This window comes from Mauremys mutica, chromosome 1 (genome assembly GCF_020497125.1).
Source record: "Mauremys mutica isolate MM-2020 ecotype Southern chromosome 1, ASM2049712v1, whole genome shotgun sequence".
Lineage (NCBI taxonomy): Eukaryota > Metazoa > Chordata > Testudines > Geoemydidae > Mauremys > Mauremys mutica.
Window position 1 is genome coordinate 264,920,900 of NC_059072.1, and position 25,815 is coordinate 264,946,714.

The 25,815-nt window shown below is 42.0% G+C and overlaps 1 protein-coding gene across 1 annotated transcript in view; it reads right to left on the minus strand.

Annotated features, from left to right (window-relative positions):
- PCCA (propionyl-CoA carboxylase subunit alpha) overlaps window positions 1-6,135 on the minus strand; it is a 417,465-nt gene extending 411,330 nt beyond the window's left edge. Inside the window, exon 1 of the mRNA XM_045009001.1 lies at window positions 6,007-6,135. Coding sequence (XP_044864936.1) covers window positions 6,007-6,081 — 75 coding nt within the window. The 5' untranslated portion in view covers window positions 6,082-6,135. The remainder of the gene's footprint in view (window positions 1-6,006) is intronic.
- Between the last annotated feature and the right edge of the window lie 19,680 nt (window positions 6,136-25,815).

Here is a 25,815-nt window from a genome sequence, read left to right on the forward strand (position 1 = left end):
ACTCCTAGCTGTGGGCTGACTGCAGGAAGAGAGAGAACTAACCCTGTAAGCCTTGTGTATAGCTCAACACTGGTGGTGGGAGAACTGTGTATGTTTAAATAAAGCCATGGGTGCTGCCTAACTGAAAGCCTCTGCACTTTATTGGGACAGCCAGCAGGCTCTGGAAGAGGGGCGTGACAGAGAGCCTGTCACAGGGAGGAGTGAAGATGTGGTGTGCGGAGTAAAGGTGGGGGGAGAAGAGGGAGGTTAAGGGTGGGAGCTTGGGGGAAGGAGTGGCATGGGCAGGCCGAGGGTTGAGCCCCCCCCACCCCTGGTGCTTGCAGAATAGGGGAAGCTGCCGCTGCTTCTGCGCAATGTGCTTCTCCTAGCCTACAGCACCTTCAGTCTCCTTGCCTGCCTCATTGTCTCCAGTGCCTGTGTGCGGTAAGGCGGGGCACCTCCCAACTATAGTACTGTACAGCCAAAAAACAAAAAAAATTCCCTGGAACCTAAACCCTCACATTTACATTAATTCTTATGGGGAAACTGGATTTGCCTAACATCGTTTCCCTTAAAGTCACATTTTTCAGGAACATACCTACAACATTAAGTGAGGAGTACAAACATTAAAAGTGAGGAGTACAAACATTAAAAAATGAATGGGACAAGCACTCTCTCTAGCTCATTTTCTTGCAAATATTCTCAATACTCGGTACCAAAGTGAAAGCTTTATTGCCGAAGAAGAGGAGTTTGCAGGATGTTCATGTCCTAGCTATCATCCCTCCATAATGCCAACTATAATAAACTTCAGAGCTAAGGGTGAACCATTCAAGAAGCACGTTTGCTGATGATTTTTTAAAGAAAGTCACATCAGTGAACCGGTGGAAGTCACTTAAACACTTGGATTCAGAGACTGTTGAAGTGATCTCACTTTTAACAGCAGTAGCTTCTTCTGCCAGTGTAAAAAGAATATTTTCTTCCTTTGGACTACTTCATTTCAAATTGAGAAATCATTTGGGACTTGAAAAAAAGCAGGAAAGCTTATTTTTCTTTTCCAGATTATGAACAAACATGAAAATGAAGGTGAAGACGATTGAGTTAACTGTAGAAGTCAGTATTTTAAATTTCTCATGTTGACCTGGCTGACATAAATGAACTATTTAAAAAAAAAATCAACTAACTATTTTAGTTAAAAACAATTAACAAAAACAAACCTGATTTGAAAAAACTTTAAGGTTTAACTAAATTCAAATGCTTGTTTTGTTAGAATGTATGTTTGCTGTTGAAGAAAAAAATCCAGAGTACATAACGTTGTTCTAGTTAAATAAAACAATTTAAATGTCTGTCTGGTGATGTTCTCCTCCTAATACAGCCTGGCAAGAAAATCCTCCAAATATTAATGATTAACCTGTTGAATTGGAGATATGAAATCATTGGGTGGTGAACTAAGTATCTGCTTCAATTACCTTCGGTAAATGAATATAACCAAACAATCATTCATTTTCTGATATAGCTGTAAAACTAATCTGAAACGTTTTCAAAATAAGTCACTTTAAAAATGTATAGTGTGTGCCTTCTAAAAATGAAACCTACATCTCTCTCTGAGTTGTGAAGAATATGTATTAAGGTTATAACAACCAATAAGAATGCACTTTTATGTAGAAATCCATGATTAAATGGAGTCTTCCTGACTAAGCAGCAAAGAATCCTGTGGCACCTTATAGACTAACAGACGTTTTGCAGCATGAGCTTCCGTGGGTGAATGCCCACCTCGTCGGATGAAAGCTCATGCTGCAAAACGTCTGTCAGTCTGTAACAGGGGTTGGCAACCGGTGGCTCGCGGCTCGCCAGGGTAAGCACCCTGGCGGGCCGGCCCGGTTTGTTTATCTGCCGCGTCGGCAAGTTCGGCTGATCGCGGCTCCCACTGGCCGCGGTTCGCGGTCCAGGCCAATGCGGGAGGCAGGAAGCCGCGGCCAGAACATCCCTCGGCTCGCGCCGCTTCCTGCCTCCCGCATTGGCTTACCCTGGCGAGCCACCGGTTGCCGACCCCTGGTCTATAAGGTGCCACAGGATTCTTTGCTGCTTTTACAGAACCAGACTAACACGGCTACCTCTTTGATACTCTTCTTGACTAGTGATTTAAATGAAAACCACCCTGCCTGTTACAATGTTTAAATGTACAGATGAAGCCCAACCCCTACATAGCAGGACATGAGTATTGATTTTTCATTAATGTATTCATACTAGAATAAGTAGCAGTACAACAAACAGAGGCAGAGTTGGTATTCACATTGCCTCCTGGCTAACTTTATGTGGGAAAGCAGAGCAGTTTGTTTATGTACACAAGGACAGCCCTCGAGAGATCTTGATAAAATTTTCCACAGAGCTACACTGCAATGCTCTGCCAAAGGTTTCTGGGGATGGTAACCTTATTTCTTCCCCCACAGTAACGTGCCAATCTGCAATGACTTTAGGGTGACCAGATGAGAGAGAGAAACTATCAGGACATGAGGGGAGTGTGGGGAAGAAAAAGAGAAGAGATTCGCCGGCAGAGCAAAAAAAGGCGAGTGCTGCCAGCGGAGCGAAATATCGGGACAAATTGCGTCCCAACCAACACCTAAATATGGGGACGGCCCCAATTTTATCAGGACATCTGGTCACCCTAAATGACTTTGGCTAGCACCATAGAAGTAAGAAGCCAGCAGCATACAGGGCCATGTGGCTTCAGGATGCCAGCTGCAGCTGTGTTTTCTACATCTTTGTTACCGTTAAGAGCAAGATATGAGCTAAAATCACCACCACCTGTGGAAAATAGTATCAGTGCTCCGTGCCACTGCCCTACACTCATACCCCAAAATTTTATTGTATTATTTTAAGAGCCATAATGTTATTGTACAGGGCGAGTTCAACCTACCAAAACCACATTCCACTATTATTCTGCACCTGCTGAGCTAGCACTTGACTCTTTCCTTGATGCTGTTGAGGTGGTCAGTGTGCAGCATCATGAGCCAGGGAAACAAGGGGTAAGCTAGGTCCCCCATGATCACTGTAGCACTGACAATACTGATATGCCAAATCCTCTGGTCAGGAAAGAACATCCCTGTTTGCAGCTTTCTGAACAGTCCTGCATTCTTAAAGATGACCGTATCGTGCACCTTCCCTGACCGGCCAACATTGATGCTGGTGAAGCATCCCTGGTGATCCATCAGCACTTGTATATCCATAGAAGAGTAGCCCTTTCTGTTGACGCAGTCTGTGCAAGGTGAGCTGGTGCTAAAATAGAAATGTGTGCACTTTCTATCACCCCATCTCAGTTCAGGAATCCCACTGCTGCAAATCCACCATCTCCTGCACACTACCAAAAGAGAGACTCTTGTATAGCAGGCACAGGAAACAATTAATGGCCCTACACACTTGCATGACAAGGGTCCCCACTGTGGATTTTCCAAATCGAAAATTATTTCCCACTAACTGGTAGAAATCCAGGGTTGCAAACTTCCAGAGAGCGATCGCCACTCACTTCTCAACTGCCAGTGCAGTTCTCAATCCGGTGTCCCTGAGCAGGATGGCACCAGCAAGCTCAGCACAGTCCCAGGAATATAGCATTGTGTGTCTGAAAGTTCTGCAGCCAATGCTTGTCATCCAAAGCCTGCATTACAATGCAATCCCACCAGTTAATGCTGGTTTCTCGGGGTCAGAAGCAGCTCTTCTCCACCTGCAGCTGATCTACAATGCCATCAGCAACCTTGAAGTGGTTTTCACTATGTCCCTCAGCAATCTACCCTCTATGAAACTGAACCTTAGCAGCAAAGGGCATGTACACTGCTATCGCCCCCCTCACCCCAGAGCAATCCACAAACTGTGGAAAGATAGGCACTCTAAATCTATCTCACATACAGGGCCCAATTCAATAGGCATGCTCAGAGGCCCCCTACCAGATCAGGTCCCATTCAAAAACCTGGCTGGAGGAGATGGAGGCAGTGCCCATGTTATAACTGAGCCCAGTGGTTAGAGCACTCACATGGGATATGGGAGATCCAAGTTAAATTTCCCCCTTTTTGGAAGTGGTGTTTGAAAACTGGATTTGTAATGGACTTTGTAGCTTATAAACAAAAATCTTAATTATGGCAAGCTTCTGCCAATCCATAATGCATTTCACCTTTAATTACAGGTTCCCCTCCATTATCCTTGTTGACCTAATACCATCAGTTATACTATATGTCAACCTCTAGAGGAAGAAATTAAGGTCTCCAATGTTCTCCTATTTTGCTTAGAATCCTATTTTAAGTATGTCAGTGACAGTCTAGTTTTTCATTATATGCATCACTAGTTATATACTTATCATGAATATGTATCTTAAAGTATAAGAGATCTTTGTAAGAATTCACACTGCGCACTTCAATAAAGTTCTCATTAATGTAACCTATTAACTTGTTTTTTTCCTTATAAATTATTTTCACTGTGTCAGAAGATGCCTGCCCTTGGAAGCTCATAAGCTACTGTGGCATTTCATGCTCCATTGGACAGGTACCAAGTTATATATGCTGCTCACTCTACCATTTATTCCTCAGAAATCTTCCTCTTCTGGGCTCCCAAAGGGGAGATGGGAGGGAGAATCATAAAATATCAGGGTTGGAAGGGACCTCATCTAGTCCAACCCCCTGCTCAAAGCAGGACCAATCCCCAGACAGATTTTTACCTCAGTTCCCTAAATGGCCCCCTCAAGGATTGAACTCACAACCCTGAGTTTAGCAGGCCAATGCTCAAACCACTGTGCAATGCCTCCCCTCCTTATCTGTTCTAATTTGCTGCATCCAGGCCACACCCATGCTTATTTACCGAGTTCCTGCAGACCTTCTGGACAAGAGAAGTCTCCTCTCCTGCATGCCTCCTAAGATACACAGTATGGCAGCTTTGTTGCCACCATCCTTAAGAGGTACAACACTGGAGAAGGCTCCATTCTGTGGAGCTCAGCGTTCTTCAGATCAGTTAAATTGTGGCTTCGGTCCCCTTTCAGGTGCTCTCTCCCTTGACTACTTCAGATATCCATTCCAAGGCAATCTGCCTTCAGAATCTCAGGTGTTCACATTCCATCCCTTCCACTCCCCACTGGCCCAGCATTCAGGAGGTGCACTATTCTGCAGAGCTCACAAGTTCTAAGGCTATACAAGGCAGATGCTTTGTTCTGCAAGTTTCTCTCCAAGCTCTACCCTTTTTCTCCTCCTCCCTAAAGAATCTTCAAGACCTCTCTATATGAATGCCTCTGTTCAGAAACAGAGGATGCGTGAAATATCATATAACAAAATGTTAATATTTTGCACAGCATTTCACATAGTTGCTACTTGTTGTGCAACAAATGAGATATTACCCATTAGTTTTTATGCAGTACATAGAAGTGAGACTTGGGTTTTTTTTTGAAAACTAGCTTTTACACAACCTTTGACACAATCATCCCCCAATCCTGACTGGAAAGTCCAGAAACCACAAGTCTCATACAAGAAAAGTAACTCATTTAAACACACACACACAAAAGTGCCTACTCCAAATTTGAAAGGAGAGGCGCCATGGCAGTCAGAGCTGTCAGGAGAAACAAGCAGGCTCCTGGTAGACTCATAGACTTTAAGGTCAGAAGGGACCATTATGATCATCTAGTCTGAAGGAAGGGCCCTGAAAGCTGAGGCCCATTTGAACATGATTCCCACCAGTCCCTACCAGCCCACCCCAGGGGGCAGCAGCTGGCACAGCCCAGAAAAACGTGGACAACCCTTCCAGCTCCCTGGGGCAGGGAAGGGGCACCTAGCACAAGATCCCAGAGACACTCCCTGGGCCCCGGGCCCTGCGGAAGGAGCCGCTGGTCTCTCACCGGCCCCAGACAAGGGCGGCGACGGGCTCGCTCAGCGCTGCTCCCCCGGGCTCCTGCCCCAGCCCGTAACGCGTCCTCCGGCGGCTCCCGCGCATCCCCGCAGGCGGCTCCGGGAGGGCGCTGGGGCCCGGCCGCTGCTAGCGCGGGCCCGGCTCCCCGCTCACCTGCAGCGCACGCAGGTGCCGCTCCGGCCGCCGCCGCCAGCTGCCCGCGACCACTTGCCGCAAGGACGCCGCCATCGCCGCTGCCAGCCGGCCTCCTGGTTGCCCTTTCACCTCGGCGAGGGGGCGGGGCCAGCGCTCCGCGCTCAACCAATCAGGATCGCCTCACTCCCTCGCGCCGGGCAGGCCCTGGGAAAGTGTCCGGGAGAGAGCGCGCGCGCGCGCCGCTCCTTCCCCGCCTCGCGCCCGTCATCCTCGTGCCTCGCAGGAGCCGGGCGCGCCGGGATTCCGCAGATTAGCCCCCGAGAGCGCTGGGCTGCTGCGCGTGCCCGGCAGCCCAGAGCGGCCCCGCCCGCCCCCGCCGGTCAGTGCCCCCTCCCCCCCCCAGGCGCCGCCGCGAGCGTGTCTGTCCGCGCGCCGGGGTGAGGCTGCACTTTCTTCCCTGGGCTCGCGCTCACTCCCCTGGGCACCGAGGCCAGGCTCCGCGCGCGGCTGCTGCAGCCACGTCCCCAGCGCGGGGAGCCCCGAGCCAGCCCGGGCGGTGACACCCGCCTCCAGGCAGGCTCGGGAGTCGTGCTGGCAAGTGCACTGCCGGGGACCGCCCGGCTGTGAGGACATAAGGCAATGCACGCACAGGACCCCCGACCCACTGTCAACGCCGCAGGAGCTGCTGGCTTCTCTCCTCCCCCCGCAGCATCTCGGGGCTGGGTCTGGCGGTATTAGCCATGAGTGCTGTTCCCTCTCCCAATGCACACTGTGTGTGTCCCCCACAGCCAGTAAGCTACGTTTTGTACCTGCTGTAGTGTCATCAGTCTGGCTGCTAGTTAGAGATTTTTCTAGCCTAAATAAGTTAATAGTATAAAACCCTTCAGTCACCCCACTCTGGGAGGTGATAGTACCAGCCTACTCAGCACTGGTTAGGCCTCAGCTGGAGAACTAGCCATTTTGGTCGCCAATGGATAGAAACAGGGCCGGCACCAGGGTTTTTGCTGCCCCAAGCAGGGTGGGACTCACGATCAGCTCTACCACCGCTTCAGTCTTTGGTGGCAATTCGGCGGCAGGTCCTTCGCTCCGAGAGGGAGGGACCCGCCGCCAAATTGCCGCCGAAGAGTCCGAGGTGCCGCCCCTCACTAGGGTGACCAGATGTCCCAATTTTGGGGTCTTTTTCTTATATAGGCTCCTATTATCCCCCACCCCCATCCCGATTTTCCACATTTGCTGTCTGGTCACCCTACCCCTCACTGTTGGCCACCCCAAGCACCTGCTTGCTGGGCTGATGCCTGGAGCCGATCCTGGATAGAAAGGATGTAGAGAAACTGGAAAGGATCCAGAGGTGAGGGACAAAGACAATCAAAGGGATGGAATGCAAGTCATATCAGCAAAGATTGAAGGAACTGGGTATGTTTAGTCTGGAAAAGAGGAAATTAAGGGGGGATATGATAGTGGTCTTCAAATACTGTAAAGGCTACCATAAAAAGCTGGAGAAAAGTTGTTCTCTTCTGCCATAGATGGCAGGACAAGAGGCAATGGGGTCAAACTGTAGCACAGCAGCTTTAGATTAAATCTCAGGAAGAAAACTTCCTAACTGTAAAAACAGTAGAACAATGGAACAGACCGCTTAGAGAGGCCTTGTAAGCACCTTCACTAGAAGTTTTCAAAAAGAGGCTGGATTGGATAGCCACCTGTTTTGGATGGTTTAGGCCAGTGATACTCAGACCTCAGTGGTTCAAGAGCCAAATTAGCGATCAATATTACCCAAAAGAGCCACAGTAGTGTAAATTCATTGTTTCATTTACAGTAGTACTATATATTCATATTTAAACAGGATGACAGGAAATATTTGGTTTTTATATTGATATATATTATTCTCACAGCAAAGTGAGTTAGTATTATTTTATCAACTACAATTAGCGAATAACATAGTAAAATCATCCCGACTGGTTAATAATTAGATCACACAGTGTTTTAATATGTGCTGCAAAGAGCCTCAGGAGACACATTAAAGAGCCACTTGCAGCTTGTGAGCCTGAGTCTGAATATCACTGGCTTAGACACAACAAATCCTGCATTTTAGGAGTGGATTAGACTAGATAACCCTTGCAGTCCCTTCTAACCCTATGGTTCTATGATTCCATCATCACTGTACAGCATAGGCTATAGGGAAACAGGAAGGAAAATTTTCAAAGGGCCTCAGGTTGGGGCGGGGCTCTGTAAAAGGTCTGGCTCCCCACATTCGTGCACTCAGACAGAATGGGAATTTCCAAAGTAGAATGGAAGTAATACTGATTCATTAATTAGAGGTATAAAAATAAGTACAGTAATGGTAAAGTGTAGAGAGGATAACTGAGATGCATGTATTTACTCTTTCCCCTAATAAAAGAACAAGGGCATATTCAATAAATGTGAAAAGCAACTAATTTAAAACAGAGAAAAGAACATATTTTGTGTGCATTATGAAATTAATCAATGGACTCTATGGCCACAAGATACTGCTAGTCCTAGAACAGCACAAAAATGGACATTCATTCAGAAAATATATATAGATACGTCGTTATATTTAATAGGTCTAAAAAGCTTGGAACAGATTAAATGCTCATGCTTCTAGGCACAAACCAACCTCTAGTTGAGGGGGTTAAGGAAGAAACTTCCTTTATAGTCAGATTATTGCATACTTTCACTTTCCTCTGACACATCTGCCACTGTTGGAGACAGGCTACTAAGCTAGATGGACCGATGGATTGATCTGGTACATAATACTATTTCCTATGTACTAATCCTATAAATCCATAGTAAATTCTCTGTTTCTCTCAAATGTATGTAGAGTCAAGTCCTTCCTTCATGCTATCTTTTTTTCCCAGAGTGCAGAGAATCGATAACAACCAATGAGGGAGTGCTGCTTGAATATCTTAACCTGTGCTTCCTCTGACAACTAACTTTTGAGCACTGACAGCAGCTGTTGAGTACACCCGGGCCCTTCTGGAACTTCTTTTCGGACACTCAATTTCCAGACTGTGTCCCTGTCCCGTGCCCTTGGAGTGCTCAGATATATTTGGGTTTAACCAGACACAACCTTTGTAAATTCCCTCCAGGATTAACTCCAGTTTGTGCCACTAAATGGATGCTCAAACACCTGTTTGCACCTACCCAGGATTTTAAAAACTTTGGCCTAGATTTATTAATTTTGTCAGCTCTTTTCTAACTTCTCATGGCAATAAATTTACTGAAATTGCACAGACAGAGAAGATGCAGAATGGTGGACAGTAGAATACTAGTTTTGTTCCTGCTGCTTACTAAAAGACAGGGATGAGTTATGTGCCTCTTCCTCATATAAATTGAGCAGTGAGAATAAAACTAACATTTCATTGTTGCTATTATGTTTTATATTTATGTTATTAAAAATGCTTACTCAAGCCATACAGATGTAAATAAGCTAATCACAAAAAAACCTTTATTGTCTAAAAACATGTCATAATATATTTAATCCATCAGTGTCACAGATAAATACATTTAACAATAAAGATCCCACTAAAAATACCCTGGAAACAACCACTCCAATTTCTTCTACCCACTTTCCCTGGAAAGTCCGAAAAATCACTGAATTAGACCAACTGCAGAAGAGAGGTCTAGAGTAGATGTCCCTCACTTCAGGGTTTAAATGAGATATCTATTTCTATCTAATCTCTACCACTGTATAACATCATAAAACGGTATAACAAAATTCTGAGACATGGATGTCAGTTCCTCCACAGTATATATTTAAAAAAGAGTCACATGACATCACACTGGTGTTTTCTTTTGCTCCACAGAAGGGGTTCTGTTTGCAGGCCCTCCTTTAAGCATAGGCAACCTCCTACAGCACCACATCAAAGGAGGCACCCCACAGTTGCAAAGGGAAACTGACTAGGATTACACAGAGGCATGGCTGCAAAGAGAAACTTTGCAGCCAGCTGGGTGTATAAAGAACATGATGCAGTAGGAAAATGACTAATGCAAGTCCTTTTTCTTCTGCAGCAAGGGCAGGAACACTTTATTTATGGAAGGGACAAGAGAGAAAGTGTAGGAGAATCCCAGTCAGTTCTATCTGTATTTGAAGCCTTTCTGCTTTTTAGAGTGATTTAACTTCGGCTTTCTGCCTATTTTTTTTCTATTTTTTTATTTATAAAATTTTATAAGCTACAAGTATAGTCTTTCTCAAAAAGACTAACTGTACATAAATAAAAGAAAAAAATACATAATTGACTAAAATTATACAGATATTGCTGCCAACTTTACAAGAACAATAAGTGGTCAGCTCTAGTAAAAACTTCCACTCGTTAAAGGCATGAATTTTTAAAAGTACCATTCAAAGTCAAAGATATCAGATTTGTTTATAAAATCTAAATAAATAGTTTTTAAAATAACGTTTCATAGACATGCCCGGTCTATTAAATATGTGTAATAGCAGATTTCACTCAAGTTCATAAAAATCACTGGAAACAATATGTCCCAGATGTTGTTATGATGCTCACTCTAATATGGTAACACCTTGTAAAATAAAGAGATCTGATGACTATATTACTGTAGAATGTCTCTTTAAACCAAAGCTCATTGTTGTAATGATTATTGTTTTGGTTTTGATATTTACATGTCATGGATTTATAAACCTGTTAAAACTTCCTAAATAAATAGTTTTTTAAAATTGTAAAATCTAAGGCCCTAATCCTGCAAATACTCTAGCACATGTGTAACTCTATTCATGAGAACAGAATGAGTTATCGGGGCTATTCACATTCATAAAGTTCAGCATGTTCGTAAATGTCTGCCAGACTGGGACCCATATCATCTTCTCAATATGCTCATTGGTTGCGAAAAAACCCTACAATTTTAGATATTATAAATTGACTTGCTTCTTCCTAATCAGAGAATTGATGAGCTTTTGTCTTCAAACATAACCCTGAATTTACCCAGAAACATTTAAGCTTCTGTAGCATGATTTAATGTTAAGTTACAACTCAGGGAAGGAAAATTCATAGTGTAATAGTAATCTTCATGTCTGTACCTTATCTAACAAAGAAAATAGAATATGAGGTTTATAGGATGTAAAAACCATAACAGAAAAGTCTGTGCCTAAATGACTCAAAGTTAGTAGAAACTTTACGTATGTGTTACATACTCTGTAATCCATGTTCCCTTCTATTAGCATTCTATTCAATGGTCTATGAGAGACAGATTCAATCTTCCAGTCAGCTAATATATCTATCTATTAACTTATTTACAAGAGATCTGAAACAGCAACAAAGATATGTAGGGACAAATTAATCTAAATGCAACCTAGTAAGCAGCGCCAATTCCTGGAATTTTCTGAACCAAATTCAGGGTGACATAAATGACAGTAGGATGTATATTACACATTAGATGTATATTGGCCAGATTCTAGGGTGACCAGACAGCAAGTGTGAAAAATCAGGACAGGGGGTAGGGGGGTAATAGGAACCTATATAAGAAAAAGCCCCAAAAAACAGGACTGTCCCTATAAAATCAGGACATCTGGTCACCCTAGCGCCAGAAAGAGGTGTAAAGTGACACTGTAGTGTAACTTGCACTAACCTAGATTCAGTGCATGTGCAAAATCAATGTAATTTATATGCCATGCCATGTTTGTCTCACAAAGATGAAGAACCAAGAGGGAGGTGAAAGATAATGCAAACTAACAGTACCAGGGCCAAATTCAGTTGTACCTTTTATACTAAGGCTGAATTTTGTCCCAATAATATACCAAATCAGTATAAATTATGTTGTTTTGTTTGGATGTTTTTTGCACACCCACACAAGTTATGCTATTTCACCATTTAAGCCTACTTACGCTCACTTTCCAACCAATGTCCCTTAGACGCTAGATTCACCATTGCACTCTGGTGTTCCACACTGCTTAAACAATGCTAAGTAGTTGTAAATTCAGTTTATTTGCTGGATAAACCAGCTTTATGGGTATTTTGCTTACCTCAAAGTTGCAAAGCAGCTGGAACACAGTAGTGCATCTGGTCCTAGATGTATAACTTACACCATCCATTTGTATCAGTGCTGAATTTGGCCCTAAACGATATATTCACCTATTATTGGAACCTTACATCACTGAAATATAATACTAAGATCTTTCTCATTAAATTTACTCATCCTTGAGCTTTTCATATTCAATTCCTTCCTTTCCTGCTTCCCCTCAACCCCGCCACATCATGCTATGAATGATCATTCTGTATTGTTCAATGCTGATGTCTCTAAATCAGTACCACTCTTTTTTCGGTTATTGTTATATAAAAGATCTAGGACCATATTCAGACCTCATGTAAGTGAGAACTCTGTGAATTACATGTGCAGTTGCAACTGCTTGCACAAGGTCTGAACTTCGACAGCTACACTGCAATAAAAAGACCTGCAGCATGGCTGTGGCTGACTCAGGGTGCAGGACTAAAAATTGCAGAGTAGATGTTTGGGCTGGGGCTGGAGTCTGGGCTCCAAGACACACACACACACACACCGGCAACCCGAGCCCCGCAAGTCTGAATCAATTGACTGGGTTCTAAGATTCAGTGCTACAGATTTTTTATTGCAGAGTAGACGTACCCAAAGACTCCTCACTTCTCTCTTTCACTTACTTTCTCTTTGAGGCCCCCATTCAGCAAAGCACTTAAGCATGTGCTTTACACTTTAAAGTGTGTAGCTGAATTGGGACCTGAATGTAATGGGCCTGATTTTGATGTTAGACCTATTTTAAACCAGTTTGACTCCACTGATTTCACAGGAATGGTCATACCTGTGGCCCATCTAGTTCAGTATCGTTTCTCGGACAGTTGCTAGTGCCAGATGCTTCAAAGGAAGGCACAAGAAACTCTGTAGTAGATCATTTTGAAATAAACTGCCCATGGGGGAAGTTTCTTCAAACCCTCATCACAGTTAGAGGTTGGTTCATGCCCTGACACATTTATATAGACAGCAAGAACATCCATAAGTACATAGAGATAGGATATCACTATCCCAATTTATAAGGGATATAAATTGTCATACTTCAGGTCATACATCATCTGCTGATGTCAATCGGAATAAACAGCCTGGATTCAGCAATGCTCTTAAACCTGTGCTTGAGTGTTTTGCTGAAGAGGGATGGGATTACTCCTGCACTTAAAGTTAAGTATGTGCATAAGTGTTTTCCTGAACTGGGGTCTAAATGAGGGAAGGATTTGGCCCAAAGTTCCCTGCTCAAGATCATACAATGAGTACGGAAAGAGTGGGGCATAACCTCTTGAATCCAGTGCCCTCACCAGTGAGCCACAATGCCTCTTTAGACAATCTGACTAACATAATCCTCAGAAAAATCAGGAAAACAAAAACAGGATTTCTAGTTTATAAAGATAAAGCTGTAACTAGAGCAGATAACAGGTTACCTGAAAAAATGCTGGCCATGTACGCTTAGTGATTGTTGCTTAATTTGTTTAAACTGAAAAAGCCTATTTCTACAGTGGAATACAAATTAGGGTAATTATGTTGTGACGGAGTACTGAATGTTTAAGATGAAAGGTTTTCCTTACAAAAGCCCCGTCATCACTTGACTAGAGAAATATAAAATCCCACTTAAACAAATTGTTGTTTTTGGTATTTCCATATGAACAAATGACCTTTTAATCTCTTTTTAATATTGTATGGCACAGATTTTTAACCACCTCACAGTCAAAACAATTGCCATATATTCAAATGTGTAATTAGAGAAGGAAGAGATTGATATTTTAAAATATAATGAAATATGAAATTATATTTATATCAGATCAAAACAAAGACTTATAGATTTCATTTAATTACTTACTATGGGTGTGCCTAACAGGCACAATCTACCCCTTTACATTTATTTCTATTTTATTCTCTTATGAGTGGAGATGCACACAGCTGGAACATCTGATCAGAACCTCTCAGACCTGGTGAAGTTCAAATCAGAAGCAGTTCAGGCAGGCAACAGGATGTACAGGTTATTGTATTAGATGAATATGTGATGATTATTTATATTTTATCTACACAGATATAATTATAAATCTTTACTTATATTGTATTTGAGAACTGAAGTTATTTCACAATGAACATTTTCTAAAAGGCCAGCATGGGAATGCTTATTTCATTCTGCCTAGAAGAATAATAGCATGTCTTAGGATCCAATCCTAGAAATCCCTACTCATTTGAGTAGATTTTATTAATGTAAGTTGTTCCAGTGAAACAAATGGGACTACTGTGTGACTAAGGCCTCTGACAGGGTAAGAATTTGTTGGATCATGCCCTTAGTTAATACAAGAGGCAAGGAAATCAATTTCCTAGTTCGGTATTACCAGCCTGTGTTTAAGTAAATATATCCAGAACCATTATTCATTCCCTTCACAGTAGAATTGAAAACCAACATTTGAAGTTTGGGAAAATTGTCTTAATAAGGATTATTTTAAATGATGGAAGTTTAAAGGCAAGCAATTTAATTACCAGGAAACCAGATCAAAGCCAATGTTCTAAATTGGCATTTTTAAATGAGTTAACAACGAAGATGCAGTTTAATAAAAGAAAGTAAATATGCAAATTGTCCCAATGTTCCCCACCCAGAGAGATAAAAAGTCTCTTGCTATATGTCTGAGTCACATTTGTAACAAGTTAGCATGTCAGACCTGGCACATACACATGCACAGAAAGAAAGAGAAAGACAAAGAGAAGATTGCTTTTATCCTCCAAAATGAAATGATAATTTCTAATTTATTATTTCCTAACTAATATTTCTTTGTATTTATCTATCTAATCAAGATTTTCACAGGTTCACATATCCTTAGCAAAGTAATATGTACTGCAATTGAAAGTCTGATTTTTAAAGGGGCCTCGGGTCAGCCTACCATTTTGAAGGCGCAAATGCTAGTATTTAGACATCTAAACAGGTGGCTGCATCTGCAAGTAAAGCAGACATCTCAATGCTATAATTTGCACCTACAATTAACTGTGCATGAAAAATTACATGTGAAAAAAGCAAGTTATTTCCATCAAATTAGGCCCTAAATGTTAGGCATACGACTAGGTCAGATTATGTAATTTACAATCTGTCTTGCACTGGGGCAGAGCTGCACCACTCTATGGGGCTCTCTAGGAAGGATTGTGCCTCCTCTCTCCTCCTTTTAGGATGGTGTGTGCCCCTGAAGACAGTAAGAGAGGGCAGTGAGCACTGGTACCTTTCCTAAACAAAGCACCCCCTCCTCTACTGAACTCAGTGGGAGTTGAAGTTCTCAGCACTTCTCAGGAAGGACTCAGCATGTTGCAGGATCAGCATGTTGCAGTTTTCTTTTTTACATACATGGCCCAGAGCCTCAAAGGTATTTAGGTGCCTAATTCCCAATGGTAGTTAATGGCCTACTACCTTTGAGGATCTGGGCCTATATCCTTAATGCTTCTTTAGTGCCTCATTCATACACAACGCCTATTTACTTGTGTTAAAATATGTTGCCTGAGTTCTCTTCAGAAATTGTGGACACTGGTAGACCAGTGAATAAGAGAAACAATAAGCAGCCTCTACTGGGACAGTTAATCCTTTTTATTGTATAATAATTAGATAGTCTAACAATCACTTACTGTTGGTAGATGACTACTTTTGATGTGTCCAGTACGATGAAAGCCACTGGATAAAATGTAAAAGATTATAATAGCTAAACATTTTTGGCACCTAATTAATTTAATTAGGACCACTGGACCTATTTGAGTCTTTGTTAAAGTGACTATATTAAATGAAATTCTTCAGCTGTCAGGTGTTTTTACCCTCTTTCAGTTTTTTCTTTTGATCCCAGAAGAAGGTGGGTTATGTATTGATTTTGCTATTCCATCAATGTCAGGATTTTTTTTTAACTGATCTCACTTTGTTTCCCTTTAATATTGACATTTAAGATGAATACATGTAGATGCTGACTGAAAGGCGATATCAGTATCTGATTACATTTCCCCCTCTCCGCCTGTATTCTGAAATAAAGGTACTGCTTTTTTTCCTGGTAGCAATACATTTAATGGGGGATGTTGTAGTGGATTAAAAATATAATTTTGATATCAAAGAACTGAAGATTTAAGGGTTTTCAATGCATTACTATTTGAGAAGTGATACTCAAATGTTCTGTAATAATGAAGACTTTAGGTTCACTCTTTACAAAAAAATGAGCACATTATTCTTTAGTAATGGTCCAAAACACTACAACTTATAATAGTAATATTGCAGTGTTAGGGGCTATTCCATTACCATAGAATACCCCTATGTGGTTACAGGAGTATTCTGCCCTCAAATACTTCACAGGTGTCCAATTTGACAACTAAGTTGGTCCTTAGTGAATTTTTAGTACATGGAGCTATGCACACAACTTCAGTTAACAATAACATGTTGCTATGGGAGCTCTGTATGTGTAACTCCTTGCTCACTGTGCTGAAAATTGTGCTGGAAGGCAAACGTAACCCTCTCTGGTGTTAGTCTAATTGTTAAGTAGAATTAGAATATGGTATTCTATAAATACTAACCTCAAAAGGCACATAACATGAATAAGGATACTCACCAGCAGTGATTGAGGTGCTGCTTCTACATTCCTTTAAACGGAAATCACATCCATAGCCGTGAGACTAATTATTTTGGAACCTAAGGGAAATGCAGCCTATATAAGAGAGAGTGATCTGCAGTTAAGGATCAGTGAGCCAGCTAATGGCTGCTTAGTCAGAAGGGTACAACTGTAGAATGTTAATAAAACATGTCTGAAGTCCAACACTTCAGGGAAGAGACTAAACATAGCGGAAAATATATGGAGACAGAGGTACTGTTGATTTACACTACTGAACTACTCCATTAAAGCATGCTTTAAATCTATTTTGAGACTTGTTTATAAACTAAGATACTTACACAAAAAAGTCAGATTCACTGAAGCAACTACAGATTATAACACAACATAATCACTTTGTGAAGAGCTTAAAACAATATGTATTTCTAATGTTTGTCATATAAGTATATCAATTAACTCTATAATAGTGGCTTAGTTGCCATTGTACCACTACTGAGTTATGGATTAATTTACAGTCACCATCTTGCCACTCCCCACCATCATATAAATTATGACATAGATAATAAACAACATTATTAATTAAACATAGCCCTTAACATTGTCATAGTGATCTATATACTTTAATCAATCCTCACAAAGCCCATCTGATGTAAAAGAGTAAGTAATAGCATCTTGGATTTACTTACAGATGAGGAAAATGAGACACAGAGCAGTTAAATGACTTTAACAAGGTCAGGCAGAGAATCTGTAGCAGAGTGCAAAAAACAATTCAGGATGTATTGCATAAAATTGATATATTTAACTTTCCTTGCTTGACATGTCACATGCTGTTATGTATGTAGGGCTGGATACTCCCAGGTAGAAGCACATGGAAGGGGAAAAACTAATCCTCAAAGATACAGTCCATTGAGAGCTCTATATTCACTGTGCCTTCCTTTTGGGACTGAGGGGAGAGGTGTACATGTCTACAGTCTGGCCCAGTCTAGTCTATGTCTCAAACCACAATAGCAACAACCTTGTTATAGGGAGCCTATACAGGAAGGATGGGCTCCGCCTAAACCAGGATGGAACCAGATTGCCGGCACTTAAAATTAAAAAGGTTGTAGAGCGGTTTTTAAACAAAGGACTGGGGGAAAGCCGACAGGTGCAGAGGAGCACGTGGTTCGGACAGAGACATCCATTAGGGGAGGAGCTATTAATGGAGATTGTCTATGTCCTAATAAGGAGGAGAGGATAGAAGATGATAAAATACAGGTATCTTATAAGAAACAGTCAAATGAAAAAAAGTCTCAATTACATCATGCAATGGGACACAGCTAAAAAGTGACAAGCTTTTAAAGTACTTATATACCAATGCTAGATGTCTAAATAATAAGATGGGTGCATAGGCACCGACTCAGTGGGTGCTCCGGGGCTGGAACACTCACGGAGAACAATTAGTGGGTGCTCTGCACCCACCGGCAGCCAAGCTCCCCTCCCTCCCACCTCACCTCTGCCTCCTCCCCTGAGTGCACCACATCCCCGCTCTTCCCCCCTCCCTCCCAGTGCTTGCCACCACCAAACAGCTGTAGCAAGCTCCAGGAGGGAGTGGGGAGGAGGTGGGGCCATGGCAGGGATTTGGGGAAGGAGTCGAATTGGGTCAGGGAGGGGGCAGATTTGGGGCGGGGACTTTGGGGAAGAGGTTGGAATGGGGGTGGGAGAGGGCAGGGCAGGGGTGGAGTCGGGGTGGGGCCAGGGGCAGAGGGGGGTTGAGCACCCACTGGCACCATTAGAAGTTGGCACCTATGGATGGGTGAACTAGAGTGCCTCATATTAAATGAGGATATTCATATAATGGGCATCACAGAAACCTGGTAGAATGAGGATAATCAATAGGACACAGTAATACCAGGGTACAAAAAATATCAGAAGGACAGAATAGGTTGTGCTGGTGGGGGAGTGGCACTATATGTGAAAAAAAGTATAGAATCAAATGAAGTAAAAATATTAAATGAACCAAACTGTACTATAGTATATCTATGGATAGTAATTTTATGCTCGAATAAGAATATAGTAGTAGGGATAGATTACCGACCACCTGACCAGGATGGTGATAGTGACTGTGAAATGCTCAGGGAGATTAGAGAGGCTATTAAAATAAAAAACTCAATAGTAATGGGGGATTTCAACTATCCCCATATTGACTGGGTACATATCACCCCCAGGATAGGATGCAGAGATAAAGTTTCTTGACACCTTAAATGACTGCTTCTTGGAGCAGCTAGTCCTTGAACCCACAAGAGGAGAGGCAATTCTTGATTTAGTCCTAAGTGGATCACAGGATCAGGTCCAAGAGGTGAATATATCTGGACCGCTTGGTAATAGTGACCATAATATAATTAAATTTAACATCCCTGAGGGGGGAAAACACCACAGCAGCATAACACTGTAGCATTTAATTTTAGAAAGGGGAACTACACAAAAATGTTAGTGAAACAGAAATTAAAAGGTACAGCACCAAAAATAAAATCCCTGCAAACTGCATAGAAACTTTTTAAAGACACTGTAATAGAGTCTCAAATTATATGTATACCCCAAATTAAAAAACACAGTAAGAGAACCAAAAAAGAGCCACCATGGCTAAACAACACAGTAAAAGAAGCAGTGAGAGGCAAAAAGGCATCCTTTAAAAAGTGGAAGTTAAATCCTAGTGAGGAAAATAGAAAGGAGCATAAACTCTGGCAAATGAAGTGTCAAAATATAGTTAGGAAGGCCAAAAAAGAATTTGAAGAACAGCAAGACAAAGACTCAGAAAGTAATAGCAAAAAAAATATTAAGTACATGAGAAGCAGGAAGCCTGCTAAACAACCAGCAGGGCCACTGGACAATTGAGATGCTAAAGGAGCCCTCAAGAATGATAAGGCCATTGCGGAGAAGCTAAATGAATTCTTTGCATCAGTCTTCACGGTTGAGGATGTGAGAGAGATCCCCAAACCTGAGCCATTCTTTTTAGGTGACAAATCTGAGGAATTATCACAAATTGAGGTGTCATTAGAGGAGGTTTTGGAACAAACTGATAAACTAAACAGTAATAAGTCACCAGGACCAGATGGTATTCAACCAAGAGTTCTGAAGGAACTCAAATGTGAAATTGAAGGACTACTAACTGTAGTCTGTAACCTATCATTTAAATGAGCTTCTGTACCAAATGACTGGAGGATAGCTAATGTGACACCAATTTTAAAAAGGGCTCCAGATGTGACCCTGGAAATTACAGGCTGGTAAACCTAACTTCAATACCAGGCAAACTGGTTGAAACTATAGTCAAGAGCAAAATTGTCAGACACATAGATGAACATAATTTGTTGGGGAAAAGTCAACATGCTTTTTGTAAAGGGAAATCATGCCTCACCAATCTACTATAATTCTTTGATGGGGTCAACAAGCATGTGGACAAAGGGGATTCAGTGGATATAGTGTATTTAGATTTTCAGAAAGCCTTCAACAAGGTTCCTTACCAAAGGCTATTAAGCATAGTAAGCAGTCATGGGAAGAGCCTCTCATGGAATGGTAACTGGGTAAAAGATAGGAAACAAAGGGTAGGAATAAATGGTCAGTTTTCAGAATGGAGAGAGGTAAATAGTGGTGTCCCCCAAGGGTCTGTTCTGGGACCAGTCCTATTCAACATATTCATCAATTATCTGGAAAAAGTGGTAAACTGTGAGGTGGCAAAAATTGCAGATGATACAAAACTACTCAAAATACTTCAGTCCCAGGCAGACTATGAAGAGCTACAAAAGAATCTCTCAAAACTGGGTGACTGAGCAACAAAATGGCATATGAATTTCAATGTTGATAAATGCAAAGTAATGCACATTGGAAAACATAATCCCAACTATACATATAAAATGATGGGGTTTAAATTAGCTGTTACCACTCAAGAAAGAGATCTTGGAGTGATTGTGGATAGTTCTCTGAAAACATCCACTCAATGAGCAGCGGCAGTCAAAAAAGCAAACAGAATGTTGGGAATCATTAAGAAAGGGATAGATAATATGGTAGAAAATATCCTGTTGCCTCTATATAAATCCATGATACGCCCACATCTTGAATTCTGCGTGCAGAAGTGGTTTCCCCATCTCAAAAAATATATTGGAATTGGAAAAGGTTCAGAAAAAGGCAACAAAAATCATTAGGGATATGGAGCATCTGCCATATGAGGAGAGATTAATAAGACTGGGACTTTTCAGCTTGGAAAAAACACAACTAAGTGGGGATATGATAGAGGTCTATAAAATCCTAACTGTTGTGGAGAAAGTAAATAAAGAAGTGTTATTCACTCCTTCTCATAAAACAAGAACTAGGGGTCACCAAATGAAATTAATAGGCAGTAGGTTTATAACAAACAAAAGGAAGTATTTCTTCACACAACGCACAGTCAACCTGTGGAACTCCTTGCCAGAAGATATTGTGAAGGCCAAGACAATAACAGCAGCAAAGAGTCCTGTGGCACCTTATAGACTAACAGACATATTGGAGCATGAGCTTTCGTGGGTGAATACATGCTTGCATCCGACGAAGTGAGTATTCACCCACGAAAGCTCATGCTCCAATATGTCTGTTAGTCTATAAGGTGCCACAGGACTCTTTGCTGCTTTTACAGATCCAGACTAACACATCTACCCCTCTGATACAAAGCAATAACAGAGTTCAAAAAAAGAATTAGATAAATTCATGGAGGATAGGTCCGTCACTGTCTATTAGCCAGGATTGGCAGGGATGGTGTCCCTAGCCTCTGTTTGCCAGAAGGTGGGAATTAGTGGATCACTTGATGATTACCTGTTCTGTTCATTCCCTCTGGGGAACCTGGCATTGGCCACTGTTGGAGGACAGGATGCTGGGCTATATGGACCTTTGATCTGATCCAGTATGGCCATTCTTATGTTCTTATCTAAAAAAAGTTGCTGCTGGCATAATTATAGCACAGTTTTCTGATCAATATGGACACACATTTTGTCTGAGAACCATTCTAGTGAAACCATACTATTCTCACAGCCTGGAGTTTAGCATAACTTTATACACACAGCACATGAGTGCTAGAACCTGTGGCCAGTTTAGGAGATACAAGAGCTCTTGCTAATGGATGTAAAACTGATCCATCTTTGTTTCATTGCTGGCCACAAAAAACAACAGCAACAAAAACCTGCCATATCTTCATCATCATTATCTTCAACACTGTTTTATGTTTTACTGTTTTGAAGTAAAAACCTCCAGGATTTTCAGTCTATATTTACTTTTGCATTTTTTCACCAGTAATCTAGACTCTCAATATCTTTTCCCCATTTTTTTCTTTTCGATAGAGGTATGACTTGTGTTTAAATAATAATCTGGTATCTGTCTGAAAGTCAGGTCATATCATGAGCAATGGATTCTTAACAGAAACTGCACATTGTAAATATGTTTGCTTTGTTTTCAGATCATTTATAACTTCATAATACAATGAGGTTTGGGAGGAAAACCTATCAGGTGTTTATAATGGGCTTGCTGCAAAATCCAGTCAACCTTTGGAATTTGAAAAACAGGAGCCAAGTTTACCCCAGCACAAGAAATCTTGAAAAAATGAAATGGACTAAGAAGCCTACATTTTAAAAAGTGCGGGCCTTCAGAGAAAATTGTGCATGCACTTGCACTGCTACAATTGCCTATTCATTTGTTGCAACTGTATGCACTAATCCAGCAGTTGTGTCCTCTGAGAGGTAATTAGTTACAAAGTTGCCCATTTGCACTCACAATTTCCAAATTTGTACTTATTATTGTGGTTATTATGCACAATGGCTGCACAATAGAACACAAAGTTTTTGGCCTCCGCTGTTTGAAAATGTAGTCTCATTTCACTTCTATTTTCTTCTCCACCTCCTTTCATCTCTCTCTTTAGAACTACATCTGGTGAAATATTCCATGATCTTTTATTATCTTCTATGTGAATTAATTTTGCCTGTACCTAGAGAACCAAATTCTCCCACAACTTTCATTAATTTCCATTTTTGATCCCCCGGTTTTCGTCACATTCTTATGGGAGTCTGTATATGAAAAGTTTGCAGGGATCAGTTTTATCAAATATTCTTGTTTTTTTTTTTGGGGTGGGAGTGAATTCACCACAATCTCATCTCTATTCCAAAGTGAATTTGGCAGGTTTTTTCAGTTGTTCCTTATAATTACTTGGGTGGTATCCATATAAGGATTTAGGCATTGCAATGATGATCATCACAGCACCTAAATTCTAGGCATCTACAGAACCACAGGAACTACAAAGCCTTAGTTAGGTGACTAGGCTCCTATGCAATGAATGAGGAGAAATAGGTGCCTTAAAGTGTGATCCACAAACCCAGTTCACTAGGTGGGGAGCCCCTAAGCTAGCCAATGGGAGATGCTGACAGAAGGGATGTGTACTAAGACCTGCACCCTCTGGGAGAAAGATGCCTAAATCTGTACTGTAGGGAGGCACCTATCTCTGTTTAGGGATAAACAAACAAGAACCAGTCACCTGGAGTCAGGTGGTTTAGGCACTTCTTGTGGTAATGAGTTAGGTACCTGCCTTGCACCTAATGGCTAGAAGAGGAGAAGGTGCTGCCTTGTAACTTTTAGCTCACTGGTTAGAGCACTCAGTGGGGATGAGGGAGACACAAGTACAATTCCTCCCAGCATAAGGTGGAGCAAGGATTTGAATAGGGGTCACCCATCTCTTAATACAGTCAGTGCCCCAACCACTGAGATATGGAATATTCTGATGGGGGGGGGCCTTCCTCAATCTCTCCTGTTGCAGCTGTTCCACTGTGAATAAACGCTTACTAGTAGCTGAGTCAGAGAGAGAATGACTCTGTAATCCAGTGGTTAGGGCACCCCCCTGGGACATAGGAGACCCTGACTCTGTTCCCCTTACTCTAATCACTTTCAATATTTATACACCATGGAACAGCTTCAATAGGACAGACTGAGGGAGTCCCATCTCAGAACATCCCATAGCTCAGTGATTAGAGCACACCCCCGAACTAGGATTTGAACAAAAACAACAAGGAGCCTGGTGGCACCTTAAAGACTAACAGATTTATTTGGGCATAAGCTTTCGTGGGTAAAAAACCTCACTTCTTCAGATGCATCGGATTTGAACAGGGGGCCTCCTTTCTCCCACTCTGGTAGAGAGGGGGAATTTAATCTGAGTTTCCCACTTCCCAGGGGAGTGCTCTAATCACTAGGCCAAAAGTTAGAAGGTGATCACTGCTCCTCTAGCCAAATTTTGATTGGGGTGTGATCTAGTAGCAGGGGCGGCTCCAGGCACCAGCACGCCAAGCGCGTGCTAGGGGTGGCAAGCCACTGGGGGCACTCTGCTGGTCTCCGCGAGGGCGGCAGGCAGGCTGCCTTCGGCGGCTTGCCTGCAGAGAGTCCGCTGGTCCTGCGGCTTCGGCGGACCTCCTGCAGGCATGCCTGTGGGAGGTCCGCTGAAGCCGCAGGACCAGCGGACCCTCCGCAGGCAAGCCGCTGAAGGCAGCCTGCCTGCCGTGCTTGGGGCGGCAAAATGCCTAGAGCCGCCCCTGTCTAGTAGGCAGCTTCTGAGCACACCAACTGGATCAGGCCCCAGATGTGACTTAGGCAGCAGTGAAATGCGGAAGACAGGTTCCTGGATGCCTAGAGTGAGTCAACAGTGCCCATGCCCAGAGGCAGAAATCCAAGTGCCTATGGAATTTTTTCACTGAAAACTTAGGCGCTGAGTGAGTTTAGGCATTTACAGGGTTTGGCGGGAGTTTTGTGGATCACAGTGGAGACAAAACTAAACCATAGGCACCTAAACACAAGATTACGGCACCTAGATCTCAGATTTAGGCACTGATTTACCTTTGTGGCTCTGGATCTTAACTCTATGAGAACTATATTCTTGTGTTTTCTAGTCTGCGCTTCCCAAAGAACAATAAAATATATTTTAGTTAACAATTGTAACTAATTTAATGTCTGTATGTTAGGGGCTGCAAGATCTAGCTAATGATTCATTATAGCCAGAGCACTAGAGCTATAGTTAAGGTTGTCTCTGTTTTCAGGCATAGAACTTTCCAGAATTGTCACTTATTGGGCTGAAATTGTCACTTATTGGGCTCTTTCTGGTCAAAGGTGATTTTTTTTTAATTTAAAAGTTTGAGCAAAACAATTCAGCAATCTTTGAGCAGAAGGAGAGTGAAAATTGCATTTTCTTCATTTAAAATAAAATATTGCAGTTTTCTCAATTTCTCCACACACAAGAGCTGGGGATTGAAAAGATAAATTTGACAGGAAGCTAGTCTTTGACTGAAGAGTGTCTTTGGATGTTCCAGGGAAAATTGGTTCAGATTTGGCTGATTTACAAGGCTTTGAAATTACACTTTGCTTGAACATAGTAAATTTTTAACAATGATCCACCTATGATCACAAGTACAATCAATCAGCTGCATGGCAAAAATACATGTCTTCTAAGGTGTGTGTTGACTGATTCAAGGTTCCATAAAGAGCACTGCATTATTTGCTTTATAATGAAGAACATATTAAGGGCTCAATCCTGCAAGGTTCTTAACATTCCTATAAAATGCCCACCACCATAAACTCTCACCTAGAGTGTCTTGCCCCTCCCAAGCTCAAACCTTGAGTGATATACGGCACCTGTGCAGAGGGACTAAGGACATTCATCACCTTATAATAGACGCTCAACATCTTGCAGGACTGAATCATTAGCTAATACAGTCCTGCACTTTACTATTCAGTATATTTCCTTTTTGTTACATTCTCCCACATTTGTCTATGTCAGTCAGTGTTTGCTCAGATCATACAAGTTTTCTTGTATCTAGCAGCATTGTTGTTCAGTATTTCTGTTAATTGTAAACTTGAATAGCTTGGTTTGAGTAATGCCATTCATGTTGTTTACATAAAGAATTAAATGTGGTCTAACTCTGATCCCTTTACTAGTACGGTGACCAGATGTCCAGATTTTATAGGGACAGTCCCAGTTTTTGGGTCTTTTTCTTATATGGTCTCCTATTACCCCCAACCCCGGTCCTGATTTTTCACACTTGCTGTCTGGTCACCCTATTTACTAGTAACTTCCCTCCTTATTGTAAGGCTCCCTCTATGGCTAATTTGAGGCACATCCTTTCATTAATCCACCCCCTTAATTCCTACTAACTTCAGTGGTACAGGAGCCTAATCCGTATCTAACAGAAGTGTGCCCAGTTGCAGTATGTTA